The 22036-nt window shown below is 39.7% G+C and overlaps 1 protein-coding gene across 10 annotated transcripts in view; it reads right to left on the bottom strand.

Moving 5' to 3' along the window:
- Window positions 1-2224: 2224 nt before the first annotated feature.
- Window positions 2225-22036, bottom strand: part of REPS2 (RALBP1 associated Eps domain containing 2) — a 197160-nt gene continuing 177348 nt past the window's right edge. For all 10 annotated transcript variants that reach the window (XM_063083469.1, XM_063083473.1, XM_063083475.1 and 7 more), the window contains 4 exons: window positions 17322-17405; window positions 16014-16159; window positions 8393-8498; window positions 2225-3076 (listed from right to left, as the gene is read on the bottom strand). In XM_063083469.1, the coding sequence (XP_062939539.1) occupies window positions 3008-3076; window positions 8393-8498; window positions 16014-16159; window positions 17322-17405 (405 nt within the window). In that variant the 3' untranslated portion in view covers window positions 2225-3007. The remainder of the gene's footprint in view (window positions 3077-8392; window positions 8499-16013; window positions 16160-17321; window positions 17406-22036) is intronic.

Genomic DNA, 22036 nt, shown 5'->3' with positions numbered 1-22036 from the left:
AGGATCTAACTCGTAATCCATAAAATCAGGCTGATATCCCACCTCTGCCACTAGCTACCTCTTTCTATGGATTCTTGGGCCAGTAACTGCTGTTTCTTTGGGCCTTGGTCTCCCTACATGCAAACTACAGGAGAGGATTACCAGTTGTGCCCAGCTCTGACATCCTATTCTCCAGTAAGGTAAGATGAACACAGCTTCTGGCTAAGCTGCCTCTTCTCCTAATAAGGCCCAAGCACTTGTCTAATATTTGTAAAGCAGTGAGATCCTTCCAACTAAGGCAAATATCTGCCTTGATTGCAACATACATATCCATTCTATATATCTACCTTTTGGTTTTGTTTCATATCTGCTGAATAGGTAGGTAGCAAAAGCAATAAGCCACAGACAAGAGATGTGGAGGGACCCATTAAGCCCACTCTCAGCTCCGACTGTGCTTTCATTTGTGGGATTGTACGATCCCGATGGGGAAAGACCACTTACCAACAAGGTAATTAAACCCCCATGGACGAGGGCAACATTGACTTGATGTCTACAGAAGCAGGTCTAATTTTGGAGGAGTTTTCATAGAAGAGGTATAATGGTGATTTCAATAACCCAGCTTTCCCATAAATCACATCAAAAGCTCACAGAAACATTATAAAAAGGTGTTATAATCCGAAATTAAAAGTACACATCCTAAGAAAATAGAGTAATGGAGGATGATCAATAGTTAGGTAATAATAATAATAATGTGTATGTATGTATACACACACATACACAAATATTTGTTTTTTTAAAAAATCCACTTCTAAGCAACTAATAAACTCTGGTCACAATTAAGACTAATCAAGAAGGTTAGGTATAGATACTATTGGTGTGTGCTTTAATGCAATGCTTATCTTAAACTATTGGTGAGACTATGAAACTCTGGGGGCTTTGATTGTCCAATGCAAGTGTTTTCCTTTAACAAAAACCAAGCCAACTAAACAAAACCCCAACCTCTTCATTTGGCTCGCTGGGCATTGACTTCATGGAAGAAAAATGTATGTCAATATATTTTAAATGCATAGTACAGACTAACATTCCTTAGTTTATATGTCTGGTTAATGGATATGAAGTGCTATCCCGAGTGAGTACATATGTACTGGAGGATTATGAGATAAAGTGCATATGCTAGTCTTTCCTGGACTGAATGTACCAAAAGCCAAACATGCTGTGAAACGCCTGTTGTAAGTACACCGTTGATAAAATTTGTTGCAGCCCCTAGATCTCAGAACATGAGAAGAAGATTACCTAAAAATTTGCACTGACCTATTCATAATCTTAGGAAGGTTTTAAACTCACTCCCAACCCTTCCCTACAAGAACAAAAAAAGGCAGACAAAGGAGAAAAAAAAGGAAATAGAGAAACAGTTCAAGTTTTGTGATTTTCAAAATCAAATCAATTCAAAATCCTTAAATATGCATGGAATAAATTCGACAATTTGTTTCTCTTTGAAAAAAACATCATCTGTTTGAGCCTTTCTATTCTGCTAAGCTATTGATAAAGCTTGCCAATGGAATAAGGAAGCATTAAATAAATGCCTACTTTTTCTAAGAGCTCTTAGCTCTACTGAAATCAAAGGCTTAATCCCACATATTGTAAACATATCCGAGCCCCTTCAAAAGGACCCCAGGCACACCCCACCCCATTATTCTAAGAATGGGTAAACTAGCAAAATGCACAAGAGATAGCATTTCTTGCCATTGGCCTCTCAAAGCAATGTTAAAGTTGGCATGCCCTGTGAGGGTCAGTGACTCTATGACCCTGTGGGGTCAGTCAATTCCTACTTTCAACTTGGGTTCTCAGGAGGAGCAGCAATTTGAACTTATTGTTTTCCATCTCCCACACTGGAGCTAGTTGGGCTCCTCTGAACCTTACATAAACCTATCACTTCCCAGGAGTACACTTCAGAGAGAATGAAACAGTCTAAATCCAGTGTGAGGACTTCTTATTTTCATTACTTCTTCATACCCAATACTTTTGCAATCCAGGTTAAAATAAAGAGGAAAATAACTATGAAAGATGTTGGACTGTTGGTAACAACCACTTCCCCTTCTTTCACAGTTTGGATACCTGTGTTCAAACAACAAATGTTTATCAATCCAAATAGCCTCATCAGCCTTTCCATATTTTATGGTGAATTCCAAACTCATGCATTTACAGACATGTTATCTCATGCAGGACAAAAGTAGAGATCTGGCAACTATTTATTTAATTTGATCAGGAGAGGCAGTTAGAGCAGATTGTTCTTACCCAAAAACTTACATGAAAGGACTGAGTTATCTGGGTTGATGGCCTACTTTGGCCAAGTTAAATAGCTCATTGCCAAAACCTCCACTTCACAGAGGTGTAAAGACCCAATAAGTCTTTGACATTCAATAGAAAACAATAGTCATGTATTATTTATAACTAGGTATAATATCAAAATGGCACTAGAGAAGCAATTTTTGGCATATAGTGGTAGAGGGCACAGCGCCAGTCTAAATCTGATGCTTTTGTTTTATTTTAGCTTTTGTTTTTATTATCATCATGCCAAAGACTATGCAGTTGGAATCCCAATTATTCAGGAAACCAACCTACTATATGTGATATACATACAAAAATAAAACAAGCATCCTGAAGGTACTTGGTTATAAGGTTTTGTACAAATCATAAATTCTTCAAATAAATAATGCTCTAAATTATTTTTATTTGCTAGAAGATTGATTTTTGGTACGGAACAGCATCTAACACCTTGAGGAAGTACTTAAGAATGGGAGATAAATTCCACTGATAGTTACGATTTCAAGTGTGATAATCAACTGAAGTATTTTTTCCACCAGAGTAAAATGTACAAGTGAAGGGTAAGAGAAAAGGTCATATGGATTATACTCTGCTGCTCACAGATTTTGACACAGTCGGACATCTACAATAAGCAGTTGGGCTCAAACATTCTAAAGAAAGATCTTGGCAGACAAGGTCACCCACTGTCACTTGACCTTGAGGGTCACAATACAGTGACTGGACGAAGTTGTTCCAATTGGTTTTCCAATGCAATCCGTTCTTGATGAACCTCCTGAGTTGTACAAAACAGAGAGAAGAAAAACAAAAAAGCAAAGGGGTCATTTTCTGGGTTCATCTCTGCTTCATCAGATATTAAAAGGAAACTTATAACTGGATCCACAAACACTTAAGTGCCATATAACTCAAGAACAGGTGGACTAGAAAGCATCAGATTTAAAGCCGGAGACAGTAGAGATCTAAGTTGTTGCCCAAAACACTAAAAGAAACTGGCCCTAGCCCTGAGCCAAATTCCTGAAACCTTCATGTAAATTCCATACCCTGACCCCCTTGCTGTGGACATCCCTAGGTAGAACATTCTTTTTTTCTTGCTGCCCATCACAAGGATATGCTGCAGCACTCTGTACATAAGTTCCCCTAATATTTAGTACTTCTTTCTTTGGAATCCCAAAGGTTTCAGGCACTCCCTTGTGGGAATTCCCCTGCTGCTGCTTTTAGGGCAGCTCCAGCCGACGGTCTGGCAGATGAATCAGGTTGTTTCCAGGTTTTGGCTATCACAAATAAAACCACTATGAACATTCAATGTACAGATTTTTGGGTGAACATAAGTTTTCATTCCACTAAGGTAGATACCCAGGATTGAGACTGCTGGGTCACACAGTAAGTGTATGGTATAACCTCACAAGAAACTACTGAATGATTTTCCAGGATGGTGGTACCATTTTGCACTCCCACCACCAACCAATGCATGAGAGTTCCAGTTGACAGTACTTGGTGGTGTCACTAGTTTTTTGTTTTAGCAACTCTAATACGTGTGTAGTCATATGTAATCGTGACTTAAATTTGCATGTTCCTAATTGCTAATGATGTTGAATATCTTTTCATGTTTTTATTTGCCTTCCTTATATCCTTTTTGATGAAGTCTGTTCAAGTCCTTTGCCCATTTTTAAATTGAGATGCTTGAGTTTTGAGAGTTCTTATCATTGAGTTCTAAGAGTTCCTTACATAATCAGGATACAATTCATTTGTCAAATACATACTTTGCAAATATTTTCTCCCAGTCTGTATCTTGTCTCTCAATTCTCTTGACAGTTTTTGGCAGAGCAAAAGTTTTAAATTTTGATAAATTCCAATTTACTGAGTTTTTTCTATTACAGATTGTACTTCTTGTGTCATATCTTACCCCAGGTCATGAAGGTTTTTTCCTATGTTTTCTTCTAAAAGTTTTATAGCTCTATGTTTTACATTTGTATCTATGACCCATTTCAAGTTTACCTTTGTACAAGATGTGAGGCTTAGATCAAGATTCTTTTTTTTTTTTTTTAAATACAGATGACCAATTGTTACAAAACAATCTCTTAAAAGACTATCCTTTCTCATTGAATGATTTTGCACCTTTGTCAAAGATCAAATGACTGTACTCATGTGGTCTACTTCAGGACTCTCTATCCTGTTCCATTGATCTATGCATCGGTCCCTTCACTAAATACCATACTCTTTATTACTAAAGCTTGATAGTAAAGTGATTCTTCCAACTTTCTTCTTCTTTTTCAAATTTGTTTTAGCAATTCCAGTTCCTTGGCCCTTACATATAAATTTCTAGATCAGTTTGTCTATATCCACAAATATCCTGCTGGGATTTTGATTGGTATTGCAATGAATCTTTGGGGAAAAAATGACATCTCTATTATGTTGAATCTTCCAAACCCACAAACAAGGTGTGTCTCTCTGTTTATTTAGGTCTTGGATTCCTTTTACAGCATTTTGTAGTTTTCAGCATATAAATCCTGTGTGTGTTTTGATAGATTTATACCTAAGTATTTCACTTGGGGGAAGGGGCAAGCTATTATGAAATAACATACTTTTTAAATTTTCATTACCAATTGTTTATTACTTATACACAGGAAAACTACTGATTTTTTGTGTGCTAAACTTATCTTCTGTGACCTCTATAAACTCAATTAGAAAGTGAAATTTAAAAAAAAATTAAATTTGCAATAGTGTCACAAAAAAATTTAGGAATAAATTTTAGCAAAAGATACGTAAGACTAATATACTCAAAACTCAGAACCACTGAGAAGAACTTTAGAAGACCTACATAACTGTAGAGATGTTCTCTGCTTGCAGATTGGCAGACTCAACATTGTTTAGATGTCAATACTCCCTAAATTGATCTATAGATAGAACGCTAATCCAATCATAATCCTAGCAGGCTATTTTGTGGAAATCGACACAACAATTCTAAAATGTATATAAAACAAAGGACCTACAATATCCAATGAAATCTTAAAAAACAAGAACAGGTTGAAAAATTTACATTACCTGATTTTAAGACTTAGTATAAGGCAACAGTCATCAAGACTGTGTGGTACTGGCAGAAGGATCAACAAATAGATAAATGGAACAGAATTAGAACCCGGAAATAAACACACTTACATGGTCATTAGGTTTCTGACAAGGACACCAAGGTAATCCAAGGGAGAAAGAAAAGTTTTTTTAACAAACGGTGCTCGATTAACTAGACATTGAAATGGGAAAAAATGAACATTGACCTTAATCTCACATCATTCATAAAACTTGATTCACGATGGATCACAATCCTAAATGTAAAAATTAAAACAATAAGGCTTTTAAGAAGAAAACAGAGGAATATCTTCATAATTTGGAGCTAGGCAACGTTTATTTATATAGGAAGAAAGTAATAACCATAAAAGAAAAAGATGATAAATTTAGACTTCACCAAAATAAAAAACTTCTGCTCATGAAAAGATAAAGTTAAGAAAATGAACAGGCAAAACAGACTGGAAGAAAACACTCACAAAACACATATCTGACAAATAACTGGTAAACGAGATATGTAAAAAGCACCTACCTAAACTCGACACCAAAACAAAGACTAAAAACTCAATTCAAAAACTAGCCAAAACATTTGAAAAGACACTTTGTAAAATAAGATATATGAAAGGTTAAATAATCATATAGAAAAGTGATCAACATAGTTAGTCATCAAGGAGATGTTGATAGAAACTATATCACCATGGGACTGGCTGAAATTAAAAAGAATAACACCACCAAATGTTGGTGAAGATGTGGAATAATTGGACCTCTCATACATTAGGGGAGGGAGTGCAAAATGCTACAATCACTTTGGAAAATGGTCTGGCAGTTTCTAATAAAACTAATCATATACACTTACCATGTTACCTACTAATCCTAATCCTAGGTATCCACCGAAGAGAAATGAGAACATATTTCGATAAAAAGACTTGTTCAAAAGTGCAGTTTTATTCAAAATTGCCACACACAAAAAAAACACCTGGAAACAGCTCAGGTGTCCATCAATAGAACTGATAACAAAATTATGGCATATTCACTCAATGGACTACTACTAAACAATAAAAATAAATGAATTATCGATACACACAACAATATAAATAAATCCCTAAAACATAATACTAAGTGAAAGAAGCTTTACACAAAAGTCTATGTTGTAGGACACCTTTCACATAAAGTTATAGAGCAGGCAAACAGTGGTTGCCTCTACGTGAGTAGGGCAGGGATTGACTGGGAAGGGGCAGGAAGGAGTTTCCTGGGGTGATGGTAATATTCTCTATTTCCAAAGGGGTTTGGGTTCCATAAGTATTTGCATTTGTTACAAACTCAGCAAATGCACACTTAGAATGTGTGCAGTCATTGTATGTAAATTTTACATCATAAGAAAAACCTGTAAAAAATACATATATATTGAACTCTAGCTAATGATATGAATGCCAAAATAAATTAGGGGAAGTGTACAGGTGTCTGCAATTTACTTGAAAATATGTCAAAAATAAGATGGACTGTTGGATAGAGAGATAGATAAATGGATAGGTATGTGAAAAAAATAAGTAGAGTACAGTAAAATGTTAGTGGTAGAACCAAAGTGGTGGCTATAAAAGTATTCACTGTATGATTCAACTTTCCTGTACATTTGAAAATTTTCATGATAAAATACTGGGGCAAAATGGGGGGATGGGTATAAAAGAGAAGTTAGGGAAGGAAGAGACAGCAGAGAATGCTGAGGAGGAAGCACCAGGGAAGAAGGGCCAGAAAAGTATGGTATCTCAGAAGCAGATAGAAAAGTGATTTCAGAAGAGGGAATGGTCAATCGTGTAGAATTCTTCTGAATATTCAAATATTAAAACAAACCGACTGGATTTGGCCATAAGAGGGGTGTGAGTGAGGAGAGCAAAGCCACACTGAAGTGGAGGGGAGAGCAAACCATTGGTGAGGAAGTAAAGACAGTAAATGAAATCAACTCCTAAGAACCTCTGCTGTGGAGGGGACCAGAGAAATAGGGCAGTAATTGGTCCAGGGTAACAGACAATACTGGAGAATGTTTATGTTTAGATGGGGAATGATCTAGTAGAAAATCGGGGGATGTAGTGGGTATAATCGTGTCCCCCCCCAAAGGTTATGTTCAAGTCCTAACCCCCAGTATCTGTAAATGTGACCTTATATGCAAACAAGGTCTTTGCAGACACAATCAAGTTAAAATAAGGTCATGTAGATTAGAGTGGGCCTTAGTTCAATGACCAGAGTTCTCATTAAAAAAAAAAAAAAGAGGATACAGTAAAAAGAGGAATTTAAACACAGACACCAAGAGACATAGGAAAAATGCCATGTGACAGTAGAAGCAGATATTGGAGTGATGTGTCTATAAGCCAAGGAATGCCCAGGACTGCCAGCAACTACCAGAAGCTGCAAAGAGACGAGGTAGGATTCTCCCCTACAGCCTTCAGAGGGAGCATGGCTCTGGCAACACCTTGATTTCAGACTTCTAGCCACCAGAGCTGAGAACAAATTTCTGTTATTTTAAGCCACCAAATTTGTAGTACTTTTATGGCAACCCTGGGAAACTAATACAGGGAAGATCAATGATGAAGACAAACAGATGATAAGCACAGGGGTGATGTCTTCGAGAAGGTGAGATGAAACCATTTCCAAGGTACCAGGGGAGGGACTGGCCTTTGATAAAATCAGGGCCACGTCCGTCCACTGAAATAAGTGTAGCATTTTTCAGAGGGTTTAAACAATTAGCACTTACCCAGAAGCTTCAGACAACAAACAATGCTTCAAACAGCCTTTGTAACTGATTCTTTTTCCTTTTAACTCACACATTATATGCAGCCTACATATTAAAGTTACTAGTCTTCCTCTAAGCATGCAAGAACCAACCCATGAAACTTAAACACAGTAACTCTCCACCTTCCAAAAGGGGTTTGAGAACAAAGAGGCAACAGGGATGGTCAGCCAGTGCACAAAGCAAACAAAACAAAACAAAAAAGCCAGGGAAAAGCCTAGTAATCCAACTCTGGGAAGCATTCCTTACCTTGAGCTGCTGTTGGAGTTCACTGTTCAGCCGGGCCAGCACTGCATTTGCCTCTTTATTTTTGCGGATAGCAGTTTGAATGGCCTTCTTTTGTTTGGAAGACTGCCTGTAGAAAAGTACAAACATTTCAGTGAAAAGGGACTTAGAGGTCTGGATCCTTGTGGGTCAGAACTCTGATTCATGAGAGGTGCTAATCTAACAAGGGGTTAACATCACAGGGCTCCAAAAATACAATCTCATACTTGCAGGCAGGCAGGCAGACAAGCAGACACACACATCCCAAATGAAACAAATTTGTCAGGACAAATTATTTACACCTGAAGTAATTCCCATTTCATATCTTGAATAAAAACTGTGATTTGGGCCTTTCTGAGCATTTGTTTTCCATTTATTCCAAGACATTTTAATAAGTATTTCTTCCTGACAAACCATATTAAATGAAATGTCCTTTTTGTGTAAGCATTAATGGCATTTAAAAGACCCACAGGTGGCCCCTGTGGACACATCTGAAGGAAAAGCATAACATTCTCTTTAGCAAAAATCCTATATTATTTAGCCAGACTGCCTAAATCTCCCTTATTTCTTTATTATTAGGCATGAATGCCCATGTGTGTGCATGCATGTGTATGCATTAGCACATATCTGTGGCACTTGAGAAAAACACAGAATGTTTTAATACCAGTATTCCAAAATTAACAGTAAGTTCACTGAACAGGTGTAACTAGGGTGACCATGTGCCCTACTTTGCCCATTACAGACTCTATTTACACTGTTTGGCCGTATCATTAGCACCCTCTTTGCCTCTCAAAACTGTCCATGATTGGGATGATAAATCAGTGTGGTCACCAGAGGTATAACCTACAACCTTTTATCTCATAGGAAGAATACTGAATTCTTAGAGCAAAAAGGTAATTTCCATCGTCCTATAAAACCATATTTGCAATCACTGGGAGATGGGTTTTAGGCCCAAGCAACAGAACTAGAACGGACTGTGACCAATGTACAAATCTAAATAATATTCAATAAGAATGTATACTAGGCTAGCCACTCTGCTAATCTGTAGAAGGCATTATCCTTTCCCCAGCAAGTTCAGACAGAGTTAAAGATTAATTTTTTCATCCATTTAGAGGTAGGGAAGAGGCTTCAAAATCTGCTTTTAAAAAATATAGATTGGATTTCTGGTTCCAGAACAAGATGGGGTAGACATACTTATCTCTGTTCCTCTCAGTAAGTGCAGTTAAGACTCTGGACATAACATATAAAACAAACATAAGACGACTCTGAAAGATGGAGTCAAGAAGGCAGACCAGCTCGGGAACTCAATATCTAGGGAAACACATAGCAATGAATTCCTGGGTTTTCTTTTGCTTCATATACCCCAGACTGGACACTGGAGAAGTCAGCAATCTATAGATGCCAACAAGGGCAGACAAAAGGCACCCCTCTACCCCCACCCCACCAAATTCTGCTCTCTCTAGCCAAAGGTTCTGGAAAGGGGTAGTCAAGCAATACCTAAAACTTTTAGACAATAACTACCCTACCACAACCAAACACCACAAAAATATTGTGGCCCCAACCACATCCTCATCAGTCAAGGCCAAGTGGGAAGCCTGGACTTCCAACAGTGGGCACCCCTAATGAAACGTCCCCCTCCCACCAGGGTAGTGTCAGAGAATGCCAAGTAGGAAGCCAGAATTTCCATTTCCTTCCAGTGGAAAAGAGGCCTCTTCTCACTGTGGAGGCCACATGAGGAGCATAACCACTTTCCCACCCCTCACAGCAAGAGTGGTTTCAATGAAGTCCTCATGGGGGACCCAAACTATCACCCCCATCCAGCAGTAACAAGGTACTCCCCCATCCCCAAGGGTGTAAACGAAGACCAAGTATGAAAACTGGACTTCCGTCCCCACCTGGCAGAAACAAGGTAGCACCCCTCTTTCCCCACTGGTGCAGTGTCAGAGGAGGCACGATAAAACAAAAGATTCAAATAATATCCAGAGTTTCATAACATAATACCCCAAATGTCTAGGATACAATAAAAAATCATTCATCATACAAATAACCAGGAAATCTCAACTTGAATGAGAAAAGACAATCAAAAGACGCCAACACTTAGATGATACAGATGTGGAATTATCTAACAAAGATTTTAATTTGGCATTATAAAAATGCTTTGATGGACAATTATAAGAATGTATAAAACAAATGAAAAAATATAAAATCTCAGCAAAGAAACAGAAGATATAAAGAAGAACCAAGCAGAAATTTTACAACTCAAAAATATGATAACTGAAATAAACTCAATGGATGGGTTCGACAGCAGAATAGGGAAGACAGAATAATAAACTTGATAGAAATTACGCAATGGACAACACAGAGAAAGTAGACTTAAAAAAAAAAATACTGAACACAGCCTCAAGAACCTGTAGGATTTATAAGACCTAATATTTGTCTTATTGGAGTTCCAGGAGAAGGAGAGAGAAAGAAGGGCTGAAAAGGCATTTGAAAAAAAGATAACAACAACAACAATAATAATAATAATAATAATAATAATAATAGCAGCTGAAAATTTTCTACATTTGGCAAAAGTCATAAACCTATAGATTCAAGAAGCTGAGCAAAACCCAAACAGACTAAGTTATAGTCAAGCTTTTGAAAATTAAAACAAAGAAAAAATTCTTAAAAGCAGTGAGAAAGAAATGACACCTTACCTATATGGGGAAACAATTCAAATGACAGCATATTTCTAGCTAGAAACTATGAAGGTCAGAAGGAAGTGACACATTTTTCAAGTTCAAAAGAAAAGAACTGCCTATATCCTATAAAAATATCTTTCAGAAATTAAGGGGGAATCAAGACATTTTCAGACGAAGGAAAACTATGGGAATAAGTTGCTAGTAGACCTACCCTAAAAGAATGGCTAAAGGAAGTTCTTGAAACAGAAAAGAAGTGATATAGGAATCTTGGAACATGAGGAAGGAAGGAACAACAACAAAAAATGTACGAGTAAATACAATAAGACTTTCCTTCTCTTGAGTTTTCTAAAATTTGAAAGCTTAAATGAAATGGACCAATTCCTTCAAAAGCACAAACTACCACAATTCACTCAAAATGACATAAGTAATTTCAAACTGATTTTGAAAACTTTATGAAATTTTCAAATTTCATAAAAGTTTGTAATTTTCTTAAAACTTCCCCAAAATAAATCTTAGGTTTAGATGGTTTCACTGGAAAATTCTGCCAAATTTTTAAAGAAGAAACAATACCAATTCCACAAAAATCTCATCCATAAAATAGGAGAGAACACTTTCCAGCTCATTTTATGAGGTTTATTCTAATACCAAAACTAGACATAGTATAAAAAAATAAAATTATACACAAATCCCTCATGAATATAGATGCAAAAAAAACTTTAAGAAAATACTAGCAAACAGAATTGAGCAATACAAAAAAAGAAGTATACACTAAGACCAAGAAGAATTCATTCCAGGAATGCCAAGATTGATTCAATACTCAAGAATTGATCAATATAATCCACCATCTTAACAGGCTGAAGAAAAATCACATGACCATATCGATTGATGCAGAAAAAGCACTTGATAAAACTCAACACCAACTAATGATAAAAATTCCCAGAAAACGATATAGAGGTAAACTTCTTCAACTTGATAAAGAACATCTACCTCCATGTTATAATCTAGGTCACTTGAAGAAAAAATCTTATTAGTTCCTTTATGTTAACTGGAATAGACAATGTGATATCTAAAGCAGAATTTATTTCTTATAATGGGTCGGTTCTGATGTTAATTTCCCAAAGAGCTGATGACCATTTTTTAGCTTTTCTCAATAAGCGTTCTCTTAGAGAATTAAAACATACAGAAAATTACTTGTGACTCTTTCTCAATTTTCCCAAACACAATAGTACATAACAACCACCATTCTAGATGCATAGAAGAGAGGTCAACTTACTATATGACAGATGTCTAACGGCATCAGAGCTTAATCCTCTCCAAGAACCCTGGTTGAGAAAGGAATATACAGGCTAACCACCCTGTGTCTGGCTGTCTCTCCTTCTGGGGCTTAAAAAATTATGAATGTTAAGTCACTTCTTATCACTACAAAATAAACTGGTCTGGGAAGAAGTTATATGAAGTTTCCTGTCATTTACACCACTAATTGTGTTGCTGGCAGGCATTAGCCTTTCTCAGCTAGACACCATGTGGTCACCTCACTAGTGAGACAGTATCATAGTGAGGGATACTCACTAATAAAAAAATAAAAGAAAATATCTCCATTCAACAAATAGTGCTGGAACAACTAGATTTCCACATGCAAAAGGATGAAATTGGACTCCATCCTCATACCATACACAAAAATGAACTCAAAATAGACCACAGGCCTCAATGTAAGACCTAAAACTATAAAACTTTTAGAAGCAAACAGGAGGAAATCTGCATGAGCTTGGATTAGGCAAGAGTTTCTTAAATAAGACACCAAAAATACAAGTGACAAAAGAAAAAAACAAATAAATTGGACTTCATCAAAAGAAAAAATTTTTGTGCTGCAAACAATACCATTAAGAAAGTGAAAAGACAACCCACAGAATGGGAGAAAATACTTGTGAATCATATATTTGACAAGGGAGTTGTACCCAAAATATATAAAGAACTCATAACTCAAAAATAAAAAGATTAATAATCCAATTAAAAGTGGGCAAAGGATGTGAGTAGACATTTATCCAAAGAAAATATACAAATGACCAATAAACACATGAAAAGATGCTCAGTAAGGAAGTGCAAATCAAAACCACAACAAGACATCACTTCACACGTGCTAGGGACTACAATCAAAAAACAGATAAGTGTTGATGAAGAAGTGGAGAAACTGGAACACTCATACGTTGCTGATGGGAATGTGGAATGTAAAATGATGTAGCCACTGTGAAAAACTGTGTTTGGCAGTTACTCCGAATGTTAAACATAGAGTTACTTCACAACCCAGCAATTCCACTCCAAGAGAAATGAAAACATAAGTCCACACAAAAACTTGTACATAAATAGTACAGCATCATTATTCTTAATAGCCAAAAAGTAAAAACAACTCAAAAGTCCAGCAACTGATGAATGGATGAACATCCATACAATGGAATATTATTCAGCAACAAAAAAATTAAGTTCTGATCCATGCTACAACACAGGCAAACCATGAAAACATTGTAAGTAAAAGAAGCCAGTCATAAAAGACCACATTGCATGACTCCATTTACATGAAATGTCTAAAACAGGCAAATCCATAGAGAGAAAGTAGAGTTTTGGTTGCCAGAGGTGGGGAGGAGGAGAATGGGGAGTGACTGCTAATGGGCACAGAGATTCTTTTGGGATGACAAAATATTCTAAAATTAGATTGTGATAATTGTTATGCAACTTTGTGAATATACTAAAAAACACTGAATCATATATTTAGAAGGATCAACTGTATGCTATGTAAATTATATTACAATAAAGCTGTTTAAAAAAAAAAAACAGAAAAAGAAAAGATCTCTCTGTGAACTCCACCAGATGCCCTGCCATCTACTTTGGAGGATGTTGTAGACACCACTGACTGATGAGAATTAACAAGAAGCTGAATGCTGGGGTAGAACATGGACGAAAATATAGCCATCTTTGTCCCTGATAGGGATCCATCCCCCAGGCTTGACGGTGGCTAGAAGATGGTCAAAGCTCTCAGTGAATATGAGCATAAAATGTACTTCCTTTATGGACTGATACCACCAGGGAACTGTCCATTTGGGGGCGGGGAGCATCTGAAGAAGAGGACTGCAGAGATTCAGAATGGGACTTGGGTTTCAAAGGTGGGTTGCTGACACCACCCACAGAAGCTGCTACTTTTCTTTCCACAACAGTGTAAACACAAGAAAATTCACAGCAGCTGAAGACCTGCAGGACCCCTACCACAGTGTCATGATGGATCTTGAGCATTTATGTTAGAGACTAGTTAGGTTCACTTGAAGTCAAGTGACAGCAGCAGGTTTCTACCTTCAACATCTCAACTTCACTACAGAGAAATTGAGGCAAGTGATGACTCTTCTCAAAGCCAAAGTCTTCTAGAGAAGCATGGTTTCTCCAGAGCATCATTGTCTCAGTCCCTGGCCATGTCCTCAGGTGTCTCCACCATCTCGCCAGTATCTGTTGCAGCTGGTTAAATAGATATCATGGAGGTTCTACATGTGCCAATTCTGTGCTGAGATGATCAACAACAAAACTCTTCATGGGGATTTTTTTAAAATCACATACAACATCTACTGAAAGTTGGATCTATGGGTCATGGAGCTAGCCATATGCCCTGGGGGAACAGGAGATAAAATAGGCAAAGAGGTAAAAGTGCCACTGACAGTACAGCCAGACCTCCATACCCATGGGTTCCACATCTGTGGATTAAACCAACTGTGGATCAAAAGTATGTGAGGGGGGAAAATTCACAAAGTTCCAAAAAGCAAAATTTGAATTTGCTGCGCACTGAGTGCTACATTAAATCCACATGAAGTGATGTATAAGCATAGTATTAGGCATTATAAGTAATCTAGAGATAATTTAAAGTATATGTGAGGATTGTGTAGGTTATATGCAAATACCACGCCATTTTATAAGAGAACTTGAGCATTTGCAGATTTTAGTATCCACAGAGGTCCCAGAACCAATCCCCCAAGGATACCGAGGGAAGACTATACCATCTTCTTCCTAGGAAAATCTGGGCCAGTACAAGGAAAAGGAGTAGGAAGGAAAGAAAGGACAGAGGCAGAGCATGGAGCAGGGGACAGGACCCCCCGCTGCCGCCCACAACCAGACACACCGCCAGCACCAAGGAGCACACCAAAAACATCACCTCCATGAGGGTGGCCCACCACTGCCACCACAGTAACCACAGCTGCTGCGAAAGTAGCTAGACATCAGAACCACCATGCAGTTGGTCCACCAGCCACTGGAGTGCATTGACACAAGGAGACTCACCAGCAGAGATAAAGAAAAGAAGAGACGTCTCTCTCCACAAAGCCCATTCCAGAGTGACAGAAGAAGCACCTGCCCTATGATAATATTAGGGGACCTGAACACACCTTTCAACATTGGACAGATCATCTAGGCAACAAATCAACAGAGTAACCATTACTCTTTCAGAGGGAGAGAAGAAATCTAGGGTTATCAGTGGTGGGAGGTCAGAGGGAGAAGGGGATAGGGAGAGACTGGACAAGGGGCATAAAGAATAAGTACGATTTGCAACAATCTACACACTAGTAATATTGATTTGATCAACATATGTCAACACTGAATCCCAAAAATATGTATAATCTATTATGATTCAATAAAAAAAAAAAAGAAAGAAAGAAAGAAAAGAGAGAGGAAGGGAAAGAAATCAAACCAAACCCAAACCCAAACCCAAACCCTACAGCGTAGGATGCACCTGCCCCAGTGGGTCAGGTTAAGTCCTAGAGATGAGTAGGGAAGACTTCCAACCATAAAGTCCTTCTGCGGGTGTGACTGTAAATGTAAACATATTTACATATATGTATATATGCAGATTTAAAAGGACGTTTCTGGCCTTGCTCTCATTTATCTGTTTGACTTACTTTTGGACTGTCGGATGGGGTTTCACAGTAGCTACTGAAGCTGGCCCACCTACAGTGGTAGAAGGCTCTTGGTTTTCTGTAGCTTGATTTTCAGGTCTGAATTTCCTACGAATGGGCTTTGATGGGGGCTGAGAATATGGTATGTCCTGTGGGTTAAAAACAAAAAACCACCAAATTAAAATATGGAGTGCTGCCCCACCCCTCAGGCCAGTGCCCCACATTCCTCTAGCCCCATGCCCAGGATCAGGTGGGTACTCTATCCAGACTCCACACCCGAGGACATGTGGCTGATTCAAGGCTCGGCAAGAACTGGAGGGATGCAGGCAGTGGATTCCGCAGCCTCTGTTGTTGTTCTGTTTTGTTCTTTAATGCTTGCTGCCTATTACCCCTTTTTGTCATCTGGAAGGACATAAGAATCAAATTCCAGTGGCCTTTCCTTTTTTTCCTTTCTTTTTTTTTTTTTTTAAATTGTTTCAAGTAGTCTATCACTTCTTCTCGTGATTTAAAACTCACATAGACCCTGAGTGCATCTCACACCACTGGGCCTTTTCTAACTGAAGACAAAATTGGCTCCTGCCTCACTTTGGGGCTTTCTGGAATGCTATAAATTTTGAAGTCTGTAAAGGCCTTAGTCATATGCTCATCATTTTCCTACCCCTGATTCCTACATGAAATCAAGCAAAAGAGCCACAGTATATTCTGGAAGGAGACACTTGGCCTGCTTCCTTGGAGGAGCCTGCCTCACCTGTGCTCCTAGGCCAAGGCCCACTCAGTGTGATGGGGAAAGAGCCTGGGAGAGAATGGAGAAGAAATGAGAAGAGGGTGAGAAGATAACTGGAGAGCATGATGAGTGAGTGGTGCTTACTGAGCACATGACAGGTGACTCAGTGGTGTGGCTGGGCAGAGGTGAAGACGCCAGGATGCAAGAGGAGACCGTGGTAAAAAGACCAGGAAGGGGTGCCTACCCCATTACCAGGAGGCGCTCACAGAGGCTTAGCAGGTGTGTAGCATTTCACTAAAGACATCTGTCCATCCTCACTGCCCTTTTTGATCTTGCCAAAGCAAGGCCACCATGTTTAGCTGGGAGGTTGAGGAGGGGAGTACAAACTGTCAGTGACATCAAGTGTCAAGCCTAGGAATCTTTAGGAACCTACTCTTCACCAAGAACCCAGATTCTAGGAAATCTGGATTATTAACATTCATTTGAGGACACAGAAACCTTAAAACAACAGATCTGCTAATAGAGGCAGGAAGCCCAGGGTTGGGGCTCATAATGCCATCACAATGGTACCCTCGTGCTTGCCTTACCTTCTTCGCTGGACTACTTTCTGCAGCCTGGGAAGGGGCTCTGTTCAGCTGTGGGAGTAACTCAGCCTCAGAAGCTTGTTCAGACTGCAACAAGAGATCAGAGAGTACAGAAATGCAGAAAGTCAACCACTTAAATATATAATGAAGAGCACTTGGGGAAATAGTCACCAAGTGAAAACTGATTTAGACCAAGTTGTAGCCAAGCATGGATAGGTCTGCAGATCCTTGGGAAAAACCTTCCACAGACCCTGCTAGTCCCTCTCACCCTTCCTTCCAGTATTGTTCAACTTAGGGAAAAGGAATCATGGGAATTTCTTCTATAATTGGATATATGTATTGCTAAAAAACTAACACTTCTCAAGATCAAACTCTAAAAATAACGGCTTATTGGAAAAATAGGGCTGGAAAAGAATTTAACTCAAGCACTAACAAAAACAATCATCATAAAAAACGCTGCAATTTTTTTTTTAATGTTAAATTCCTAGTAAAGAAATACCCTAGTAAATATAGCTCTTTACCTCAAAAAAGGAAGGGGGAATGTGGTAGAAGGAGTAATCAGAAAGGCTGAAACTGCTGAGTGGTATGGAACAAATAACCACATGCACAAAGACCAGGAAGGAATGTCTGCAAAGCCCTTCCAGACAGAGCAGGCACCAAACAGCCAAGCAGAAGAATAGAAGGTGACCGGGTGTCACATGTGGCCCCCTACTTCCCAAGGCTTGCTACCTTCAACTGTGTTAGGGTACTTTGCTTTCAGCTGCTATTAGACAGTGATGCAAAACGTTCACATGCTGAGGGGAAAAACTCCATATATAAATCAACATTGACTTCCAAATTATACTGACATCAGTCCTCTATTTACCCACAAACCACTCTGCATTACAGAAACACACACTGTAGCACAACAAGCTACCTCAGTGTACCCACTCCATCCCTGACTCAGCCCTCCATATCATCTCTGGCAGAGCATGGCTTCTTCCGCTGACTCTACGCAAACGGCTGGTTCCGAGGATGCTAACATTCCCCCATTTAGTGGATTCTGGTTGCCTCTTCTAGTCTTCCCCTCACTGACCTTCTGCCCAGCACAGCACCCTGGACTACCTTTTTGAAACTCCTGTCTCTGGCATCTGAGAAGCTGCAATCTCTGGTTGTAATCTTTCTCTTTCTCTCCTGTTTTGACTCTGCTCATGCCTCAAATGTAGGATTTCTTAAGGTTTTGCCTTCAGTCCCCTGCCACATTTTTCCCTCCCTGTTCATTCTTTCCCAGAGTAATCTCATATGCTCCTATGTTTTATCTCACCCAACCCCCACCTCTCCTAAATCCATTATGCAGCATTCGGCAGGCCTGATTTCCAGTTCCAAGTGTTTCTTATTGCCTTCTCCCTTTCATTACAGGTAACTATTGCTGTTGTTGATAGGCACTATGATGCACTGAACACTTACTATGTGCCATACGTTGCTCAAAGCGCTTTGCACGGATTACTGCAATTCATCATCACTGCCTTGGGAAGCAGTCGTTATTCCCATCTTACTGGTGAAGAAGAAATTGAAGATCAAGAACTTAAAGAACTCACCAAAGACCACACAAATAGCAGGGTCTGAACATAGGCCTCGGGTTCAAAGCTGGGCTTGTACCTACTATGTTAAACAGTCTCAGGTACTCATAGGCCTGAATGTTACTCATTCACGGCATATTTATGGAATAGATACTATAGGCAGGCCCTGTGCTAGTAGGACAGGCAGAGAAATGACCAGACAAACGTGTTTCCATGGATTGGGGTGGAGAAGTGTGGGGACTGCAGGAGCACCCAGGCTTGTGACTCAGCAAAGGCACAGGACAAGGTGGTGTCTTGGCTGAGGCCTGAGTGACAAGCAGGATGCAGGCAGCTGAAGGGACAATGTGTGGGATGGTGAGAAAGGAGGCTCAAAAAGTAAGCTCACCACCGGCCTCCTAGTCTCCAACACCCAGATCTCAGACTGGGATGCCACAAAAACACAGAGGCTAATCCCCAAGACAGAAAACACAGAGAAGCAGGAGGGAGGGGAGCTCACTTTTAGGCCAACTGAGTTTGAAGTGCCTGGGAAACATCCAAACAAAGCTGTCCAGGAGCTATGCATTGTCAGGAGTCTGAGGACACAAGCACTCACTTTGCTTTCCCTGTGGCTTCTGACAAATGAAGGCATACTCCAAGATCCTCGAGCCATCCATCAGCTTTATAAATGGCTGAGTGAGGGCCCAATAACCACCCAAATGCAGGGCTTCCACGAACCGTGCTGAAGAACATACCTTGGACCTGATGCCCCTTCCTGCCCTGCACCTGTAAACTGATTGCTTGGCAGGCATATGTTCTGGCCCCAAGTCTACGTGTGCAGCCCCCTGCAGGGACCACAGCTGTGCAGCGACACAGCCTCGCAGGCAGGCAGAGGGGAGTGACAGACCCAGGCACTCTGCCTTTCCATTGGTCGGTTCTTCTCCATCATCAGGTGGACACAGAAGTGTCTGCTCTACCACTCTCTTCCCTGGGGAGATGAGTGAAGTTTCCTCAAGGAGATGTTGAGGGAGATGATAAATTCACCCTCTTTTCAACCTAAGTGAGGATTCTGAGCACAGCAAAAGTAGTAGAGTGTCTTTGTTATTACCTTTGTTTCTCTTAAACATCTTTAAAAACACAAACAACAGTAGGGTTGGGGCTGGCAAGGACGAGGAAGCAGTTGTGAGATGTGTCTGGAATGTTCTTCCATTTACAAATTTACCTTCTGGAAATCATATGCAAGGGCCTGGGTTTTCTAGCTCTGTGACTGGCAGCGGGCAACTCTGCGGTGTTGTGTCAGGCTGAATCTAACCATCAATCTCCTTAGGAGGAAACTCAGGACCTCCCCACCCCTTTCTGCTGCTCAATAACTGATTCTAAATGGGTCCATCTATTGAGGATACAGAGGAGCGGATCTCATGAGGGACCTGGAACACAGGAATCAGGAAGGTTCCAGAATAAGGCAGGTTACATATGGAAACAGGTCACATATGGAGGATGGGGTTGCTGGCTGGCAAGAAAGGGCTCCCTTCTTTCCTTCCTCCTTTCTTCCTTCCTTTCCTGCAGTAGTAGCTGTAGTTGCTGCTGCCAACTACTTCTCTGCAGGAATTTATTTATTGGACTCTTTTAAAACCTCCTGGACAAAAACACAATATAAATCATTCACTATAATAACGTTAAAGCAGATGAACACAACATTGATAAATTACAGATTTTTTAAATAGCTTAAAACAAGATGTCTGAGATTCCAGTTCCACTGAGGCAGGCTTGCTTTACAAGGGTCCCAAGCTCCCCTGTGAGTCCCAGGTGCTCATCACACCTCCCAGCTGAGCCAATGCAAAAACTTCAGGTCTTTTTCCAGCCTTCAGTTTCTTGCCCAGACCAATTCATCCTGCACGCCACTGAAAACTAATCTTGTAAAGCACCATCTCATCAAAATGCTTTTTCTAAAAGCCCTTCCCTGTCCCCAAGGCCTATGGCACACAACATAATCCTCAGCCAGTAAAAGTTCTTCCATCATCTGGCTCCAATTTACCTCTGCATCATAACTGGGTTAGTTTGCTCATATGGAACCTGCTCCGGGCACGTAAGTATTCCCTGAATCTTCAAACACACCAGAAGTTTCTCCCCAACTAAATTCTATTTCTTGTAGACACTCTAGCCCAGTGGTTCCCAAGTGCAGCTGGTGCAGAATTATCTGGGGAATTTTTATAAATTACAGACATCGAGATACGTCTCTCATCAGAATCTCCTAGGGATGGAGCATTAGAAACTTGTATTTTAACAAGCTCCCTAGGTGATTTTTATGTAGCCAGCCTAGACCAACTGGGGACCGATGATGGCCCTAACTCTTCATTTAAGAGATGAGAAAACCAAGTCTCCAAGGCCCTAGTCTGGACAAGGCCACAGGTGCTCTTGCAATAACCAACTAGGCTTCTTAATTGTTTTCTCGATCATTTATCATGATGATATGAGGATGTATGCCACATGGTTCCATAAATAAGTATTTTCAGCTGGGTAAAACTTTGGCAATAAGATTTTGTTTAAAAATAAAATTTGCAACCAAAGTCAAATCTCATTTCAAAAAAAAATAAGTAGTCTAATTGCAGAACTTTGCTAAGGTATGGATAACATTTTTTAAATTTGCAATATTCATGCTACTGACAGATTAGAAAAAGAAACTCAAGCTTCATTCCTTACCCAAGAATCCAGGCAGATCCCAAGACTGGGGATCACAGAGGCAGTAGCTAAATTCTAGGCAAATGAGCAGACAATCCTGCTACAGTTTCTATGGGCTTTCCAGCATCCTATCGGTATTCTGAATGTCATCTGGTGCCTAATTTTCACCTGACCCCCCCATCTCTGCTAGGCAAGGGAACATGTGAAAGCCATGTGGTCAAACCCAGGCATAGAAAATGCAGAACCAACAGCTAGCAGCACACTGGCCACAGCAAATCCAATCATTCCACAACCAGGCTCAGGGAGAATGGGTAAATACAGCCTTAAGAGGGTCCAAAGGACTGAATTCTCTGCAAGAATGATTACCAAAATCCATAACCCAAGTTGCCTGCGAGAGACAGAAATGAAGCACCCGGAGGGCAGGTCTGTGTCTTGCTTCCCCATCATTTTCCCAGTGCCTCAGCTGAGTGCCAGCAAGTAGAGGGTCCTCTATTCAACATGAGG

This window comes from Cynocephalus volans, chromosome X, assembly GCF_027409185.1.
Source record: "Cynocephalus volans isolate mCynVol1 chromosome X, mCynVol1.pri, whole genome shotgun sequence".
NCBI classification, from domain to species: domain Eukaryota; kingdom Metazoa; phylum Chordata; class Mammalia; order Dermoptera; family Cynocephalidae; genus Cynocephalus; species Cynocephalus volans.
The sequence above is the reverse complement of the archived record's forward strand: the minus strand, read 5'-3'. Positions and strand labels throughout refer to the sequence as shown.